General features: G+C 34.0%; 1 protein-coding gene across 9 annotated transcripts in view; it reads right to left on the bottom strand.

The window, feature by feature from the left end:
• CSPP1 (centrosome and spindle pole associated protein 1) overlaps positions 1-20,870 on the bottom strand; it is a 153,280-nt gene that overhangs the window by 83,677 nt on the left and 48,733 nt on the right. For 6 of the 9 annotated variants that reach the window (XR_002081016.2, XR_002081017.2, XM_019453206.2 and 3 more), the window contains 5 exons: positions 19,746-19,826; positions 18,336-18,437; positions 16,911-17,350; positions 6,229-6,327; positions 4,997-5,067 (listed from right to left, as the gene is read on the bottom strand). Coding sequence is in view for 7 of the 9 variants with exons in the window: in XM_019453206.2 (XP_019308751.2) it covers positions 4,997-5,067; positions 6,229-6,327; positions 16,911-17,350; positions 18,336-18,437; positions 19,746-19,826 (793 nt within the window). In the remaining 2 variants the exon portion in view is untranslated. The remainder of the gene's footprint in view (positions 1-4,996; positions 5,068-6,228; positions 6,328-16,910; positions 17,351-18,335; positions 18,438-19,745; positions 19,827-20,870) is intronic. The other 3 variants (XM_019453212.2, XM_053896617.1, XM_019453209.2) reach the window with 2 other exon arrangements.

The following is a 20,870-nucleotide window of genomic DNA, read 5'->3' as shown; positions in this document are numbered from 1 at the left end:
AATATAGTAAAACCTTGGTTTGTGAGCATAATTCGTTCTGTGCTTGTGATACATGCTTGTGATCCAAAGCACTTGTATATTAAAGCAAATTTCAAGAACCACTGGCTCAGTTGTAATCATGTGACATCTGGCATCACATACTACTCATATTGCAAGACATCACTTATTTATCAAGTTAAAACTTATTAGAAATGTATGCTCGTCTTACAGAACACTTGCAGAACAAATTACTCACAATCCAAGGTTTTACCATAACTGTTTTTCAGACACTGGACAACAGGTAGCCAAGGACTGTACTACCTGAGAGAAAGAAAACTAATGAGGTGAGCACTTTAAGCACTGCCATTTCTGCCTGAATCTAATTTACAGAGCATAGGTACAGGGAGGGAGAATCCAAACAAAGCCAGGAAACTAAGCAAATCACGTAAAGATCAAGATCAAGAAGGCTAAAATGTCTAGAAGTTTACGCCAAACATCCAAAAAGAAGCATAAAAAGAGCTTTAGAAATCTGTGGAGGGGTCCCTTCAGACGTTACTGTAGACTAGTCTATGAATGCACGGGATAAAATCCCATTAGGCTGGACAGAAAACTATGGAAGACACAAACTGAAAAATTCTCCAACATCCTCAAAGTAGAGACAAATTCAAATTCCAGCCAGCTATAGTGCAGTTCTCAGTATCCCTTATAGTGTTCAAAGAAGATGCCCCCAAGAAAGGTCATTCTGTAGTAACAAGGCTGGATTGTCCCTAGGAAGAAAGCTACCCTAAGATTTCCCTAGCTAAGCTTAAAGTAAAATCTCAAAAAGACTGGTTCTTAAATATCAGAAAAATGTGACTGTAGTAGGCAAAATTCTAAGGTAGATGCCATGCTACCTGCCTTCTGGTGCTGACTCCCTGTATAAACTCTCCCCATGAGTATAAACAGAACCTGTAACATGCTTCCAGCCAACAGAAAGGAGTTTGCTAATATGATTTAGGTACCAATTCTGGATCAAAATTCAAGTCTGAATTACTTAAAAGGGAGATTATCTTGAGTGGGCCAGATATAATCAGGTAAAAGCCCTCCCTGAGTTTAGATATTCTCCTTGTTGGCATAATAAAGTGAGCAGCCATGGTAAGGTAGCACACATGGCAAGAAACAACAGATGGCCTGTAAAAATTGTGGGTGGTCTCCAGCTAACATCCAGTAAGAGGCCCTTAGTAATACAACCACCAGTAAATGAATTCCACCAGCACTGTGAATGGGCTTAGAAGTAGATTCTTCCCCAGTCAAGATTCAGATGGAAAATAGAGCCTGGCTGACTCTATGAGACCTGACCCTTATGAGACCTGAGCAGAGAACCTAAACTCCTGATCCACAGACAAGATGAGATAACGTGGGATGTTTTGAGCCCCAAACCTGTGCTAATCTGTGATGCAGCACAGAAAACTAATACAGTGACCAATAATTATTAGAAAAGTTAGTCAATAGAAAAAAAAAAACAAAACACAACAGATGATGAAACAAATAAAGACATTAAATTAGCTACTGTAACTATGCCCAAGCATTTAAATAAAAATGGGAACATAGGGGTGCCTGGCTGGCTCAGGCAGTAGAGCATGCAACTCTTGATCTCTCAGGGGTCGTGAGTTTAAGCCCCACATTGGGCATGGAACTCCCTTTAAAAAAAAAATTAACTGGATTTAATGGAACTTTAAATATATATATATATATATATATATATATATATATATATATATATGAACATAATGAGGAAGAAATGAGAAGCTGTTTTAAATTTTTTTAATGTTCATTTATTTTTGAGAAAGAGAGAGACAAAGCAAGAGCGAGGGAGGGGCAGAGAAAGAGGGAGACACAGAATCTGAAGCAGGCTCCACTCTGAGCTGTCAGCACAGACCCCGTTGCAGGATTCCTATGGAGGGCTCGAACTCACGAACTGTGAGATCATGACCTGAAGTGAAGTCAGACTCCTAACCGACTGAGAAACCCAGGCGCCCCAAGAAGCTGTTTTAAACAAAAAACAAAAACTGAGGAGTTCTTCTTCTATTTAGCAGAAAGCTACAAGAGAACACTACTCAAATCCTACAATGGTGAAAAAGCTCAATCATCTACAAAACTGTAACTTTTAAAAAACCTGTCAGAGAGCTGAGGTTATAAGCAACCAGGTAAAGTGATTTCAAAAGGGCATAAAAACCAATCCAAAGAGATGGGATAATCCACATTTTTTACCTTTCCCAGAGTATGAAGAAGTAGGCAGTTACCTTAAAAGCAGGTAGGAAGAAAAATGCTGAAATGTTAATGACTTCTTAAAGGCTTTGAGCAGGCTAGAATAACGATATAGATTCTCTGGAATCTACCCAGACACAAGGGGAATCTCACTCACTTCTCTACCTTCACCAGAAGCTTATGAGACTGGAGATGGGGCAACAGGAGACATATGAAAGAGACCATTCTTTCCAGATCCTTCTTTCATTATAAAGCAATGGCCAGAATCTACTGGTGAAAGAGCAGAAAACCTGCTTGGACACAGTTCTGAACTTACAAAAAGCAAAGTCCTGTTACTGTTAGGGGAAGGGCACGAAATTCTCACTCAACAAGCTCCACAGACATAAAGGAGGGTTTGGCTACCACTCTGGGAAGCATCATGAACACTGAGACTTATTTCTGAGAATGAGACACACAGAATCAGCCTTGCACCAAAGAAAAAGCAAAAGCAATCACTCTGTTAGAGTCAAACAGGTCCTGAAAACTGACAAAGATGCAGGCACACTAAGAAAATCCCTCCAGCACTCCAGGTTCCACATTAAGAACAAGGTAGTCAGAGAATTTAAAACTTGATTTAAACAAGTGGTAGAAGAAAAACTAAAAAATCATTAAGTATGCACAAGACATGAACATTACTACCAACCAATTGACCTACTTGGCATTTATAAACCACTACACTCAACAACCATACAATGCACATTCTTCCAACTACACACTAAACACTCACCAAGATAGACTATATTCTGGGCCATTAAAAAGTATTTTAAATTCAATTTGAAATTGAAGTTATACAAACTGTTTTTTCAGACCATAAGGGAATTAAACAGTCAGTAATAAAAATATAAAAGGAAAATCCCCAAATATTTGAAAATTCAAATGCATACTTCTAAAAAAATCAATGATTCTTTTATAAACCACATAATATATTGTTGTTTTTGCTCTCATTAGACACAGTCTTAATTTTTTAAATAAAGCATAAGTTCTTGGAGCAAAACTATAGGAAGACAAATTTCAATTCAATTGAAATGAGAATTTTATAACAATCAGATTGTGCTGCCTCTAGAGTTCTTTATGGGTCCATACAAATATAGGCTGGGGGAAAAAAAACAATCATTAGATAAATCGCTGGATTAAATCACTTCAACGGTTTGTTCCAAGCATTAGAGTCTATTATCTCACCAAATATTCATCCATAATTCCTGGACTGCAGTAATGATAAATTCATGACATTCAACATTAAAACTTTAGAGTAGAGTAATCCATTTATTGATAAAATTATTTGTCAGTGAGCTCTCAACAAAGAAAGCCATTTCTCCAATTTTTACCATGTTTAACAAAATACACCGTAAGAATGAAGACTTTATCTTACTTACTGATAGGTTACACTGGTAAATTCTCAATTAAAGACATTAGAATAAAACTCTAGTTGCTACGCCATATTTTCTCACCATAACCATCTCAAGGAAATAAAGATCTGAGAATATCATGCAATTAAATATCTCTAAACCAAGATTTAAATTACTGACTGCTTTTGGGTTAAATGAATCAAAAGTGTTATCTAATTTCCTCACATACTTCCACTGAAACCAAATTTCAGGTAATTTTTTCTAATAGTTTTTACACAGAAATCAGACCACTTTTCTATTTTAAAGTTACACATAGGAAATAAGTAAGGTACTCTTCACACAGTTTCTGAAATTATGACAAGTAGCAAATCAACATACTTATATTAAGCAACGACCTTCATTTCTGATAAATAGAAAATTTGGATTATGATGATTTGAACAAAACACTTCAAAAACCACATGGAAAGAACATAGGAAAGATGTATATTAAAGAATAAAAAGGTTTAGTTCAGGGAAACTAAACTTAAAATGTAAGGCAATTCTGTGCTAGCTAAAAAGAAGAATGAAGAAAAAAAGCTATCACATACAAAACAGAATAATAAACAGTCACACTACAACAAGGTTACTGAAATTAATATTTCATGCATCATCTATGTAAAGTTCATCAATAAATAAAAGTTATTCCACTTTAAAATTATATACAGACTGGGTGGTTCAGTCATTAAGCATCTGACTTCGGCTCAGGTCATGATCTCAATTCGTGAACTCGAGTCCCACATCAGGTAAGCTTGAGCCCCACTTCAGGTGAGCACAAGCCCCACTTTGGTGAGCTCAAGCCTCACTTTGGGTAAACAGAAGCCTCACTTCAGGTGATCCCCGCTTCTCTCTCCCTCTCTCTCCCCCTCCCTCCCCCTTGTGGGATTCTCTCTCTCTGCTCCTCAATCACCTGAGCCCTCTCTCTCAAAAAAAAATTTTTTTTAATTAAAATTAAAATTAAATAAAATTAGGGGCGCCTGGGTGGCTCAGTCAGTTAAGTGTCCGACTTCGGCTCAGGTCATGATCTCACACTTCGTGGGTTCTGGCCCCGAGTCTAGCTCTGTGCTGACAGCCCCTCAGGGGTTGCCCCTCCCCAGCTCGTGCTCTATCTCTCTATATCTCTCAAAAATAAATAAACATTTAAGAAAATAAATAAAAAATAAAAAATAAAATTATACAGACCTATACAATATACACTAAATGTTTAGCAGAGGGTCTACCCTAAAGTAAGCACTAGATAAATATTTTATATTACTAATAACTAGTATTAATGATATCACTGAGTTCTCACTAAAGACCTTTTATAAGAACAGTATGCAAAAGTTTAATTAATGAAGTTTTGTACATACCAAAGAGCATCCCCGCAAAAGGACTACAGATGTCTTGGTTAGTGGATTTAGATGGTTTATTATCTCGAGCACTAAAACAAAAACAAGAAGAATTAGAACTCAAATGATTTTCAGGCAACAAAAATTTACAGTAAATTGTAGGTATGAGTTATTGGACTTTGAAAGTACTATGGACACTACAATAGTTACATATTTTTAAAGTCAGGGTAAAATCATAGCATTTTATCTCTTTCTACAGTGAGACCTTGATATGTATATTCAGCCTCTATAAATATATAACCTTTTTCTTCAGTCTGTATTATTGGTTCTATAGATTCCCAATAAAATTCTTTTATATAAGAACAGTTAGCCCAATAAAAAAAAATGAATATAAATACAAATAAATCCTAAAAAAAGAAGTGAAAAGTGATACCTATATGCACACTAGAAAAAGAAGATCATCCCTTAAAAACTCCTTCCTTGAAATACAGAAATGGGGGAGGGGGAGGAGAGACAATTTCCTCAAAGAAAGCCTAATCAGACCCAAATAGCAAATTATCTTATCTCAAGCACTTCAATATATTACTTTCTTCAGAGAAAATAGACACCTTTCGTGACATAATGACATTATTATCTCCATTATGCACTATGGATTCAGAACTGTTTATCCTTATGTATGGTATAAGAAAGCCACCAAAATTAAACTATAAACAGAAAGAGAACATGAATATAAAATACATATATTTCCATTCTTTTTGACATGACAGATTATGAGCACTAATTTTACAAAGTAAGCATAAAAGTTATCTACTCAATAAGCTGAAAATCAAAAAGAAATTTTTTTGAAAGGAAAACTCACATTGGACGAACATTTTCAATTTATTCCCAGTTAAGTTACATCACTCCCATAACTCCAAGATATTATAAATTGATTTTTAGTCCATTAAACTATATGCTTATTTGTCCTTTCATTATTTCAACCAAATTTAAATACCTTATAATTATAGGGACTTATTTGGAATACGTTGGCACACTTATAATCCAAACTTGCAATTCAAAATAACGCTGTAAAGTACTATAAATTTTCATTTAACACAATTCTCCCACCCTCCTTTTTCCCCTTTAATTCTTTTCTTATTAATAAGGAATCTGTTAACATACTATACCTTCCTACTTATTCAGTAAGCCAGTTTTAGCAGCTGCAGTTTCACAGTGTAATGACTGAAGAGCAGAATTCATATTACATACTATACCTTTTATTTCCAGCAGATGAAATGCGTATGTTTGAATGCTCTGTGACATCACCACCATACTCCTTAGGAGGCACATTCCCTTGTCTGTTCCCGTACATCCTTAAAAACACATTAGCTTATAGAGCTTGCTCCACATACAGTGGGCCTTCTCATATATCTCTTTGGTGATTTTACATTTGATGTTGGAGATGTTAAAGGGAACAAAGTGTTATAATGAAGTTTTACTGTAAATATATTTGAAAATTAACATGAATGAGATTTAATTCAAGTATGATTTGCTGGTTAATAAGAAACTACTAAGAGATTAGATTCAATAGTCTTTAAAAAAAAGAGGTTATTATAAATTATTTGAATATAACTTCTAGAAAATTTTAATTTCAAACTATTGTATATACTAAGACTTTTTTATCATTCATTTAATTCAAAGAATATTTACTGAGGACCTGCTACATGCAAGTACTATTTATTCATTTATTCTAGGCACTGGGTATATGAATGTGGCCCTTGCCCTCATGAGGATTACAGACACATTTCACAATCAGATCTCTCTTTGCTGAAAGAAACAAAATTCAGATTCTTGGAAATTATTTCACTGCATATAAAAACCTTTTTTATAGCAACTGTCTTACCAATTAAAATCAAATGTAGCAAGCCACAACATTTGATAACATTGTAAATCACATGAAAGAATAAATATTAGCAAAAGGAGAATGGAAAAAATTATAAACAGGCTGATATACGCATAAAAACTTATTAGTTCACTTTACTCACAAGGTCTTGGACAACAAAAAAATGTATCAGAATGTTTGTTTTCTTCTTAAAAATCCTTTCCAGAAAATAATTTTAATATTTTTTCAATTAATCTTTTTTTTTTTCCACTTGGCAAACATTGATTTCTTTAGCTTAATTCCTCATACCAGAGAAATCAACATGACTTTTCACACCAACACTTATCAGCATCCATGAAAATCGGCATTTCACAAGTCATATTTCTTTTCACTGCTGTTAACAAGCTATATTGTCTCTCAAAAGGACTATTAGAAAGAAACAGGGCTGTTAAAGTATTATTCAATATTTTCGGTGAATTTCATTTTCACATTAAGAAAAATGGCAGTTTTTAGAAGAAAAGGACTTCTCATTCTCAACTTCCCAGCATAGAAGTTGTTCTTCATTTGTTCCCATCACACAGACGACTATCAATATTATCTAGGAGAAAAGGCTACTGAGGATTATAACCTTCATAATATAGAACCTGGCATGTTACATAAATAGCTTCCATTTTTTAATCCATATCTAAAATAACAGAAACCTCCAAAAGCCACTTCAAAAAGGAATTTCACACTATTTCAATTTATCAAAATACAGCTGGTTTTATAGCTACACCTATGTGCTCAAAACTCTGTTTTAAACTGACATATCAGTTTCGTCATTCCCTATTGCTACCACTTAAAGAATTGGTAAATATAAACTCAAACTAATTTGTAATTTATAATGCCAAGCAACCAGAATTAGTTATACTAGTCTATATTAAATATGCAGGAGCAGAAAAGAGTTATCAGAAATGCCTATTTGGAAGGGTGGTCCTTGGCTGGCACCTGGAACACATATTTTGGGAGGGGTCCCACCATTCCCCGGATGGAGAAAAGTGGCTCACTGTGCATATACTGTTTATACAAACCATATAGTTTAGGCTGAACATCTGCTTTCCTTCAGAAGTTCAGAATTTTCCTACATCCTCGAAAAAGGGTGCTTGTGTGACCAGCCCACAATAAAAACATGGGCGCTGCGTCTCTAATGACCTTTCCTGGTAGACAACGTTTCACTCACGCTGTCACAATTCAATACTGGAGGAATTAAGTATGTCCGGTGTGAGTCCACTAGGAGAGAACTCCTGGAAACTTGCACCTGCTTACCTTCAGACTTTGTCCATGCCCCTTCTTCCTCTGCTGATTTTATTGTGTATCCCTTCACTGTAATAAGTCATACCCATGAATATAACTACAGATACAAAGTCTTGTGAGTCCTCCTGCTGAATCACCAAACCTGGAGGTGGTCTCCCATTACTCGACAAAAATAAATGTGATGTGGTAAAGTACTGCCTGAACAAATGAAAGTTTTCAAATATAAAGAAATTTAAAGTTATAAATTTTTAGAAACATACTTTGTGATTAAACCAGAATTAACCAGAATTAAAGACTATTTAGATATACAAAAATCTTTCTAAAATTTTTCTAAGAACTGTGGCTTCCTGCATTTTTAGGTAAGTTCTCTAAAGACATTTGCACTTGCAATTCTAACCTATCTTTATGTAGCTATAACCAAAGTACGCTATATCCAGAGCAACTATACTAAAACATGTTTTACAATTTTTTCAATATACAGAGCTATCTTAATAAAGTAAGCACCATAAACACAAAAGGCCATATTCAAAGTTCCTTCCAAATTAATCATTTTATTTATGTATAAAGTCAAGGTCTATGCTAAATTCTACAGTAAAATCACAAAGACTTCCCAATGAACTGCCTATAAGGAAGACAGCTTTAAGGTATACCCTTTCACTAAAGAAGAAAATTTCACTATCAAAACTATAAAAGTCCCCTCCTGTTGCTGACAATTACAATAAAATCAAGACTAGAGAAATGTTTAAGAGGCCCAATAAAAGCAGAGATACACATTTCACCAAAAAGGATAAAATAAAATCTTAAGGCATCCTATTTAATTGTATGAAATGACTCATAATAGGATTATGCTTACTTTGTTAAACCAATGAAAAACTATTTACAGATAGTGATTCCATAAATATTTTTTACATTTACTAATATAAGATTTTAAAAACAAAAAAAAAACTAGAAGGGAACCCAACAAGCTGTGAAGTCAAATTATAAATTCATAAAAACAAAATATTTACCATCTCTTGGTCATAGATTCCTATGGCTCACAGCAAGGAAGAATCATTTTTCACCTTACTTTTAAAAAACTCATCTAGGGGTGTCTGGGTGGCTCAGGTGGTTAAGCGTCCAACTTTGGCTCAGATTAGATCTCACGGTTCCTGAGTTCCAGTCCGGCGTCAGGCTCTGTGCTGACAGCTCAGAGCCTGGAGCCTGCTTCAGATTCTGTGTCTCCCTCTCTCTCTGCCCCTTCCCTGCTTGTGCTCGCTTGCTCTCTCTCTCTCTCTCTCTCTCTCTCAAAAATAAACTTAAAAAAAATTTTTTTAACTCATCTAATTCACAAAATAGTTACATCATCTTGTTTTCATATCACGAACTTCTCTAATGTGAATGAATTCTGTTATTAGGGGTACTCTCTTAGATGTTAAAAATACTGAGCTATTAACTGTGGATCACCCTTTTTCCCTATGTTTTCAGTTGTTTCACAATTTTTATATTTACTTTAATAAATGATTTTCTAATATCAAGCCCATCTTTAAAATGGAGAAAACGGGGCGCCTGGGTGGCTCAGTCGGTTAAGCGTCTGACTTCAGCTCAGGTCATGATCTCGCGGTCCGTGAGTTCAAGCCCCGCGTCGGGCTCTGTGCTGACAGCTCAGAGCCTGGAGCCTGTTTCAGATTCTGTGTCTCCCTCTCTCTGACCCTCCCCTGTTCATGCTCTGTCTCTCCCTGTCTCAAAAATAAATAAAACGTTAAAAAAAAATTTTTTTTTTTTTAAAAATAAAAAATAAAATAAAATGGAGAAAATAACAGTATTAAAATAGCCCTTTCAAAGATAAATGAAAATTAATTACTATATATTTTTAAAAAGTTATATCAAATAACTCAAGTTCTAATTAGCCATTTCTCCTCATTTATATCTTACATATTAAGCAGGCACATTTCTTACAATGTCCCACACTAAGTAAGCATGTACTCATCCATGTGGATAATACACAGATTCTAATTTCAGATGGCATGTTATTTCAGAAATTTATTAAATGACTATTAAGATTACAAACTATCAAATATCAAGAGTTAAATAGAATGGAAGTGCTAACTGCATTAATCACATAAAAACTTCTTTAAAAAGCATTTTTTAAAGCTCAAAGTTTCTTCTACTCGCTAACATTGGTTATAAAGTAAACATAGTAAAGTAATACAGTAACTTCTACAGATCAAGTTAATAAATAACAAAGACTAGGAGGATCACATTTAAAAGTGGTCTATAAATTTCAAAGTATTAGGAAACATACCATTACATTCAACTTACAAAAACTCCTAAAACATTATTTTAGTTAAATTGTAAATATTCATAAATAAATAACACACACACACACACACACACACACACACAGAATACAAGTGTTAAACAAAATGTTAACTACCTTGTTAATTATTTAAAACCACTGCCAGTGATTAATCTTGACTTCAAGAGTGTAAAATCATTCCTGGGCTTTAGCTTTCCCATAAAATGGACAAAATAGTTCATTAATAAAGACATTATGGCACATGAAAACATTTATGGGCTAATCAGAAAAAAACTGAGACCAAAAATATAAAACTCAAAAATTGTTAAAAATCAAAACTAGAATTTATACATGCTAAATTTTATAAGAAAAAAGAATAAGAGAAACTTAGGAAAATGAAGGAAAATTAATTTTGTACTTCTCACAATCAGTTATAATTATTTTTTGTCAAGAACTTCTGGTTAAGATTACAATATATTATGAATAAATGCTTAGACAAAAAATAAAAAAGGTATTACATAATGATAAAGGAGTCAATTCATGGAGAAGAGATAACAATTGTAAATATCTATGCACCCAATATAGAAGCACCTAAGTACATAAACCAAATATTTACAAACATAAAGAGAGAAACTGACAGTAATAGTAGAGGACTTTAACACCCCCTTTAAATCAATGGATACCATCCAGACAGAAAATCCAGAAGTAAACAGTGGCTTTGAATAACACATTATACCAGATGTATTTAACAGATATATAAGGAACATTCCATCCAAACACAGCATAATACACATCCTTTTCAAGTGCACCTGAAAAATTCCACAGGACAGATCACATGTTGTGTCACAAAACAAGTCAGATCAAATTTAAGACTGAAATCCTATCAAGCATCTTTTCCAGTCACAGGAGTATGAAAGTAGAAACCAATTACAAGTTGGGGGTGCAGGGGGGGACAAAAAATATAGAAAATGTGGAGGCTAAACAACATTTTCCTAAACAATCAATGGGTCAATGAAGAAATAAGAGGAAATCCAAAACACATGGAGAAATATGAAAAAGGAAGCACAATAGAGTCTAATCTTTGGGACATAGTGAAAGCAATTCTTAGAGCATTCATAGTAATATAGGCCTACCTCAAGGAACAAGAAAAAAAAACTCAAATAAACAACCTAACCTTATGCCTAAAGGAACTAGAAAAATAACAAATAAAACCCAAAGTCAACAGGAAGAAAAAAGTAAAGATCAGAGAGAAAATAAATGAAATGGAGACTAAAGACCAATAAACACAGAGCGGGTTCTCTGAAAACAAAACTGACAAACCGTTAGCCAGACTAATCAAGAAAAAAAGAGAAAGGACTTAAACTCAGAAATCAAAGAAAGTAACAACTGACACCACAAACATACAAAGGATTATAAGAGAATATGAAAAATTATATGCCAACAAATTGGATAACCTAGAATAAATGGCTAAATTCCCAGAATCATACAATCTTCCAAAACTCCATCAGGAAGACACAGAAAATCTGATCAGACTGATTACTAGTAACAAAACTGAACTACAATCAAAAATCTTGCAACAAACAAAAGTCTAGGACAAGATGGCTTCCCAGGTGAATTCTACCAAATATATGAAGAAGAGTTAATACCTATTCTTCCCAAACTATTCCAAAAAATAGAAGAGGAAGGAAAAGTTCCAAATTCTTTATACAAGACCAGGATTACCCTGATACCAAAATCTGACAAAGACAGTATATTAAAAAAAAAAAAAAAAAAAGTCCACAAACCTACAGGTCAAAATCCCTGATGAACACACATGCAAAAATTGTCAACAAAATATGAGCAAGCCAAATTCAAAAATACATTAAAAGAATCATTCACCCGATCAACTGGGATTTATTCTGGGGATGCAAGGATGGTTAAATACATGCAAACTAATAAAAATGAAGGATAAAAACTATATGAACACTCAACAGATGCAGAAAAAGCATGAGACAAAATACAGCATCATTTATGAGAAAAACTCTTAACAAAATGGATTCAGACAGAACATACCTCATAATAAAACCTATATATGGAAAACACATGCTTAACATCAATGGTGAAAAACTCAGAGTCTTTTCTCTAACTAAAATCAAGAAGAAGACAAGAATACCCACTCTCACCACTTTTATTCAACACTATACTGGAAGTACAAGTCACAGCAATCAGACAAGCAACAGAAAGCAAGGAAGCAGTAAAACTTCCACTCTTTGCAAATAACATGATACTATATACAGTAAGTCCAAAAGACCACCAAAAAACTATTAGAATTAATAAATGAATTCAGTGGGGTACCTGGATGGCTCAGTCGGGTTAAGCATCCAACTCTTAATTTCAACTCAGGTCATGATCTCATGGTCAGTGGGATCAAGCCCTGTGTCAGGCTCTACAATGACAGTGCAGAGCCTGCTTGGGATTGTCTCTCTCCCTCTCTCTCTGCCCTTCCCCTGCTTGCGCTCAATCTCTCTCTCTCAAAATAAATAACATTAAAAGAATGAATTTGGTAATGTTGCAGGATAGAAAATTAATATACAGAAACTGCTGCACTTCTATACACTAATCAATGAAGATGCAGAAAGAAAAAAAAATTCATCCCACTTACAATTGCAACCAACCAACCAACCAACCAACCAACAAAAAACCTAGGAATAAATTTAACCAAGGAGGTGAAAAGCCTATGCATGAAATTTATAAGACTCTGATGACAGAAAATGAAGATGACACAAACAAATGGAAAGATATTCTATGTTCATGGACTGGCAAAATATTATTAAAAATGTCCCTACTGCCTACAGCAATCTACAGATTCAATGCAATCCCTATCAAAATACCAACAGCATTTTTCACAGAAGAAACAAATAATCCTAAAATTTGTACTGAACTACAAAATACCCTTAATAGCTGAAGCAATCTTGAGAAAAAAGAACAAAGGTAGAACCATCACAATCCAAATTTCAAAATAGTACTACAAAGCTATAATAATCAAAACTGTAGGGCACTGGCATAAACACAGACATATAGATCAATGGAACTGAATACAGACCCCGGAAAATACCGACACTTATACAGTCAATTACAAGAATCTACAATGGGGAAAAGACAGTTTCTTCAACAAAAGGGTGCTGGGAAAACTGAACAGCTACATGTAAAAAAACAAAAAAAAAAAAAAAAAAAAAAAAAACAAAAAAAAAAACTGAACCACTTTCTTATACCATACACAAAAATGAACTAAAAATGGATTGAAGACCTAAACATGACACCTGAAACCATAAAGCTTCTAAAAGAAAATACAGATAACAGTCTCTTGGACATCAACCTTAACAACATATTTATGGATATGTCTCCTGAGGCAACAGAAACAAAAGCAAAAGTGAACTATCAGGACTACACCAAAATAAAATGTTTTTGTACAAAAAGGAAACTGTCAACAAAACAAAAAGCAACCTACTGGAGATATCTTCAAATGATTCATCCGTTAAGGGGTTAATTTCCAGAACATATAAAGAACTCATACAACTCAAACCAAAAAGCAAATAATCCAATTAGAAAACAAGCAGAGGATCCGAGTACTCATTTTTCCAAAGAGACATACAAATGGCCAAAAGACACACAAAAAGATGCTCAACATCACTAGCCATCAGGGAAATGCAAATGAAAACCACAATAAGATATCACCTCATATCAATGAGAATGGCTAGTATCAAAAAGACAAGAAATCGTAAGTGCTAATGAGGATTTGGAGAAAAGGGAACCCTCATGCAATGTTGGTGGAACTATAAACTGGTGCAGCCACTATGGAAAACAGTATGGAGATTGCCCAAAAATCATAAATAGATACACCATATGATCCAGTAACTCCACTACTGGGTATTTAACCAAAGAAAATGAAAACACTAATTTGAAAACATACCTGCATGCCAATGTTTATTGCAACATTATTTACAATAGCCAGGTTATGAAAACAACCCAAATGTCCATCCATAGATGAATGGATAAAGAACATATGGTGTATATATATAGAATGGAATGCCAGCATAAAAAAGAATGAGCTCTTGCTGTCTGCAACATGAATGGACCTAGAGAGTATTATGCTAAGTGAAATAAGTTAGAAAAAGAAAAATACCATATGCTTTTACTCATATGTGGAATCTAAAACACAAAACGAATGAACAAATAACAAAAAAACAGAAAAAGACTCATAAACACAATAATCTTATTGCCAGAGGGTGGGGGCACACAGGGAAAGAGCTGAATAGGTGACAGGGATTAAGAGATACAAACTTGGTAGTTATGAATTAAATAAATCACAGCAATGAAAACTACAGCACAGGGAATATAGTCAACAATATTGTAATAATGTTGTATGGTGACAGACAGTAACTACACACATTGTGGTGAGCACTGCATAATGTGTAAAACTGATGAAGCCCTATGTGTGCATGTGAAATCAACTGCATATCAACAATACTTAGTAATTTTTTTTAAAAAAGAATAAATGGTTAGAGCAAGAAGCCACATGTAGTTACACATTTCTTTAGTCTCAAAAAACTTCACTAATAGAGTCATTTTTCCTACCAACCACTCTGCCTGCTAAATAAAAACTATTGAATGATATAAACTTTTTGTGGGAATTAAGGAATCTACAAATCTGAAATACAGAAACTAAATTTTAACTTCAAATGTCTTAGAGACATATGTGAAAAACCTACATCTGGAGATGTAAGTTTATGCATTAACAAAGTGCAGTAACATATAATAATGATTTAAATTTGAAGAAATACTTTTAAACATTTTAAAATGTACACCAGGAATTATACTCACTGATCCTCATGTTTAATCTATTCTTAAAATGCTACCTGGAAAGGTTATATAGAAAGAGTTCACTTCATTTATAGGATACATAAGAAAATAAGCTAGTTCTCAAAAAATTAGGCTGAAATTAATTTGTTCAAGTTTAAAATTATCACAGGATATAATTACAAAAAAATATATCAAAATATTTTTTAAAAGCAATCATCATAAGTTTCTTGCAATTCCAAACTCAAAAGATAGCATTACATTATACTTTAAAGATAAAGACACCATAAGGAAAAAAATGTTCTCATGTACAAAGAAGGCAGAACCAAGAGTCCAAGATTACCTGCACTTCCCTATTTGAGAACTCTTTTAGTTTAGGCAGCCTCTGACTACCTTCAGTTATAAACATTTTTAAATATAAAACATTATAGGATTTGGAGTATTTTCTGAAGCACAAACAATTCAAATCAGAGATAAAGACAAGTAGCACTGCAAAATTCTAATCTTTCGTTAATATCACTTAAATCAGGGTGAATATTAATTAAAAAGACTGGGTGAGCAGGCCATAACAGCTACAGAATAAGAAGTAGAAGACAACAAACTGTAAAGGTTCTGTTAATATTTAGAATATTAACATTTAGTTAGGATTAACTAATATTTAGAATACCAAATGTACAGCAATAGATCTCAGAAATTTTCTAAAATATTTAAAAAGTAATCTATTTGGACTAATGAAACAGGTCTCATAAACTCGTGAAAATTTAGATTTAACACTTGCAAGTTAACAAGTCACTGACAAATATGGAACCCTGCCATATTTCTATCTCCAAATCAAAAGTTCCTTTAAATATAGCAAATTGTAAGTATTAAGGTAAATGACTTAATAAAATAAAACCCCAGTGTAGCAGTTAAGAAATTACAAATAGTGTCCCAAAAACAATCATCAAAAAAACTGAAAAGCACCTGAAAATCTGATAGTAAAAACCTGGTATCATTTTACTTAAGTAAATGTTTAATAAGTGACTTACAAACAATGAAATATACTGATAGAAGTACTTGGGAGCATAGGAAAATTAAAGGAATAAGCTGTATTTCATCTATTTTAAAATGTCCTTTTTATCCACATTTTAACATGTGAATCTGGGATTGCCATCAACCTGGTTTTAAGTCAAGTTATGGCAAAGAAGAGTTCTTCTCCTGTCAGTCACCCAGGGGCATTATGAATCTGAGACCACACTGAATTCTTGCCTCAAGGTTTTTCAGACAATAGAAGCAACATGAATTCAGACTGCAAACCTCAATTAGTACTGGCTTACAGTTCAAAATCTCAGGCAAGTTTTTTTTTTGTACACCCTCTGTTCAGTGCCAAGGTTGAGACATGGAAGATTCCTTTCTGTCCCCTTCTGTGAAAAAGTTTATTTCCCATCTAATTTTACATAAAGGTTGTAGCCTTTCAGTGTCACAGCTTTATTACAGGGTCCCTTTCTTGCCGTTTCAGGAATTGTATTTGTTCCTTTGGTGGCACATAAAAAAGAATGGTATAACCTAAAATTGACAGCATCTTATAATTAATCAAATATGTAAATCAAATGAAACTCCTTCTCCCTAGCATAATGATAAAAAATAACATTAATATTAAACAAAGAAAATAAAAATAAAGTTGTAAATACCTGTCATTTGTATACACTCTCAAAAGTCTTCTATCAAAATCACTTTCATATCTAAACCTCTCGTCCATTTCTTCACTTACTTCAGGATCTTGATCTGGTCTATAATAGTGTCTATCAAAAACACGATCCTCATTAAACTTGCTAAATCTTCTCTCTGGAATGTCAGCCTTGCTGGCAAACCTTTGATGTTTTTTATCGGAAATGCCCACTTCTTCATTAGTTTTTTTAATGATTCTTCTATTCCTTAATTCAATTTCATCATCTAGTTGTCGGTATCTGTTCTCCTCTAGTCTTCTTTGGTTTAGAAGCTCTTCATATGCCTCCGAAGGAGTTAAGACATTTCTCCTAGGACCCTCTGAATTTTCACAAGATGTTTGTATTTGTGAAGGTAAATCAGGCTTAACCTGACTAATAGGTTTTTTATTTCTTTGATTCTTGTCCTGGTCAAATAGAAAACAAGAAACAGATCTTAATACAATTCTATTTTTTTGATTCTTGTCCTGGTCAAATAGAAAACAAGAAACAGATCTTAATACAATTCTATTTTTTAAAAGGTAATTAAACCCTCAAATGACGCTGAGTCTACTTACAATCTCAACTCCAAGGCTTAATCACCCAAAGAAATATCTTTATAAAGAAAAAAAAAAAAAACCTTCATGGAAATGCTATCCTTCAAAACATAATAAATATCAAATAAACCATCAACAGTGATATAAGTAAGTGGGTATAAAAAGAGAGGATAAACTAAATGCAAATTCCTATCCCAGGAAATATTAAAGCATACTTTGGCAGGTAAAATTGCTTCCAATTATTTCACATTAAATTCTTAACACAAAGAATATAGAAAGTGCTCAATTTTGGGGCCCCAAAAACATCAACCATTTTTTTTTAATGTTTTATTTATTTTTGAGACAGAGAGAGACAGCATGAGCAAGGGAGGGGCAGAGAGGGAACGAGACACAGAATCCGAAGCAGGCTCCAGGCTCCGAGCTGTCAGCACAGAGCCCGACGTGTGGCCCAAATCCACAAACCGCGAGATCATAACCTGAGCCCGTTGGACGCTTAACCGACTGAGCCACCAAGGTGCCCGTAACATCAACCATTTTTAAATGTGGAAAAATATATATATAGCTAGAAATTGTCAATGTTCTAAAAATCACTTAAAATTAAAAACTAAAAATCACTTAAAGTCAATCTCTAAAATTATACCTCCCCAATAAAGTTAAAAAGTAGGGTAGGTTCTTCAACATATGATAAAACCATTTATAAAACTAAATACTGTCCTGAGTTTAGTTCAATTTGGTTTACTCTTTAAAATATTTACATAAAAACCAAGTGAAATGTTTAACATACAAAAATATTATCAATTAAGTACAAAATATTCAACCTTTGGTGTTAAAGATTTACTTTAAAAGGAAAACCCACCTCAGTACTACTCTTTTCTACCTGTCTGAACTTTTCAGTGGATTCTTCCTTACCCCTGAGAAACTGATTATATTCTTTGTTGCGTTCAAGTTTCAATCTTTCCTTAAAATAAAAACCAAAAGGTAATGTTAAAATTCCAACTTCAGAAAAAAGTACCTTTATGTCCAATCAAACACATACAACATAAGATATTACCCAGAATCAAGCACTGCTAATAATTTCAAGGACAGAAATAGTTGCAAGGCACAAGAGGGGCAGGAAAAGGTCTGAGACCACCAATGCAATTCCCCACCCACATCCTTTCTTGTCACATTAAAATATGCATTACTATTTTTTAAAAAATTAAAATATGCATTACTATTACTACACACTTAGGTCCAGGTTAACACAGGAAGTCATTAATAGAAGGGAGGTGTTTTGGTTGTGAAACATCTCCATTTTATACATTTTATAAGTTACATCACTTAGTTAACATTTTCCAAAAAGCCATGCCCCATAAATCCATGGGATTCTAGGTTTGTTTACCAACAGCAATCTTAGAAAATCCAGGTGCACTCTGCGAAAGGCATTCATAAATAAAACCGTCCCACTAGTAAATACATGAGTGTGTTTGCCAGGAGAGTTGTCAGCATGTTTCCAAGGAGATTTGACCAAGTTACCTTCCTTCTTTCCTTCTCAGGGGTATCTCCTGCCTCTATTCCTCCACCCTACAGCCAAAACACCTGCTGCTAACCATTTCTTTCCCAAGTATAAAGAAGTTGCTTGTTGTATTTTAAACATAAGAAGGTAAAATTATCACAGACACTAATATATTATAAGGTAAATGTTTTGTTGAAGCACAGGAAATGTTCTTAAGCCTTAATACTTCCACTGTCATTGAAACAGCACAATCTAAAAAAGAGATAAAGATTTAACTAGGTCATCTTTTGAAGCTTACTACTGCCCATTTGTCTTATGTACTATGTTGTGATCGCTCACCTAGCTTTGCAGTGCTTTATTGGTCCATCTCTAAAGAGTATGGACATATTATTTGTACAGTGATAGTAATACATTCAAATAGCCCCAGACCTCACCCTACATAAAAGCTCAGTATACTCTCATCTACTCATCTCACTGATAACTGTGACACATGAAATGAATTTAAAGCTCAAAACCAATGCTGAAAAATATATATTCTATATACTCAATTAATTCACAGATTAAAGGTATCTTCTTACATTGTTATAAATGTTACGTTCAGAAGTTTTTTAAAAAACAGCACAGAGACTCCGCAGACTTTTTTAAAAGGCATATATTCAAGTATGGGAAATGATACAATCTTCTGCTTGCATTTAAGTCAGGAGTATGTTCTTTAATTATCTTGATGCCTCATAAAACTATTACTCACAATAACTACTCCTATTCACCTACCTTAGCAGATAACCTCTCACCAATAGGAAGAGAAACTCCCAGAGTAGATGGATCTGTTTCACTCGTGGACAGAAAATTTTTCTGTATACATACACATTAAAAAAATATATTATCTAATTGCCTTTATAAAATGTTCCATAAATGTGTCTTACGTTCTATTTTCTAAGTGATTACTTATGCAGAGCAAAAGAATGAAATGGAGATGAAGACACAAAGTACAATTCTACAGAGTTCATAACAAAAGTAATTAGGAAACAGAATTTTCTTCCAATCAACAACTCCCTGAAGAAGAGAATCAGGTCTTAATTTTCACTTGCTACATACATATATGTATATTCCAGATGATTCAAAAGCATGGGAAAAAAGGAAACTCTTTTTCAATTTATATTCCTCATCTAAACACATATTCTTCATCCTCAGTGCCCTACTGTCCTTTTGTTCTTAAGGCCAATTTAAACTTGCTCACCAAGATCCGTGTGCACACTGCAATCATGTTTGTTTACTAATTTTCCTGTAATAATTTATGAGTGGATATCCACTCAAATGCCAGAAGATATAAACTACAAACACTGTTTCCTTATGTGTACCTCCATCCTTGATCATTAAACATTTAGACAATGCAGTGTAGCAAAAAGACCATCAGGTTAGGAGTCAAAAGACATAGGCTCCAGGACTAGCCCCAACACTTAGTTCTGTCACACTGAGCAAGTTACCTAATCTTCCTAATCTAGGCTTCTACCATAAAATGAGAATAGTAACCGCTCTGCCTATCTACCAAAGCTGGCATAATGATCAAAGAGGATTAAAAATGTAAAATCTCGGGGTGCCTGGGTGGCTCAGTCAGTTAAGCGTCCAACTGTGGCTCAGGTCATGATCTTGAGGTCCGTGCATTCAAGCCCCATGTTGGGCTCTGTGCTGACAGCTCAGAGCCTGGAGCCTCCTTTGGATTCTGTGTCTCCCTCTCTCTCTTTCTGCTCCTCTCTCACTCTCGCACTGTCTCTCTCAAAAATAAACATTAAAAAAGAATGTAAAATCTCTTTGAAGGCTATAAAGCAATCACAAGGATTAGAAAAATATATATATGATCTCCAACTTTCTGGTACTGCTACTTTGTAGTCACAATCT

The sequence above is a fragment of the Panthera pardus genome, unplaced genomic scaffold (genome assembly GCF_024362965.1).
Source record: "Panthera pardus isolate Hobbes unplaced genomic scaffold, ASM2436296v1 HiC_scaffold_7, whole genome shotgun sequence".
Classification (NCBI taxonomy): domain Eukaryota; kingdom Metazoa; phylum Chordata; class Mammalia; order Carnivora; family Felidae; genus Panthera; species Panthera pardus.
Note: the sequence above shows the minus strand (reverse complement) of the source record. Positions and strands in the feature narration are given on the sequence as shown.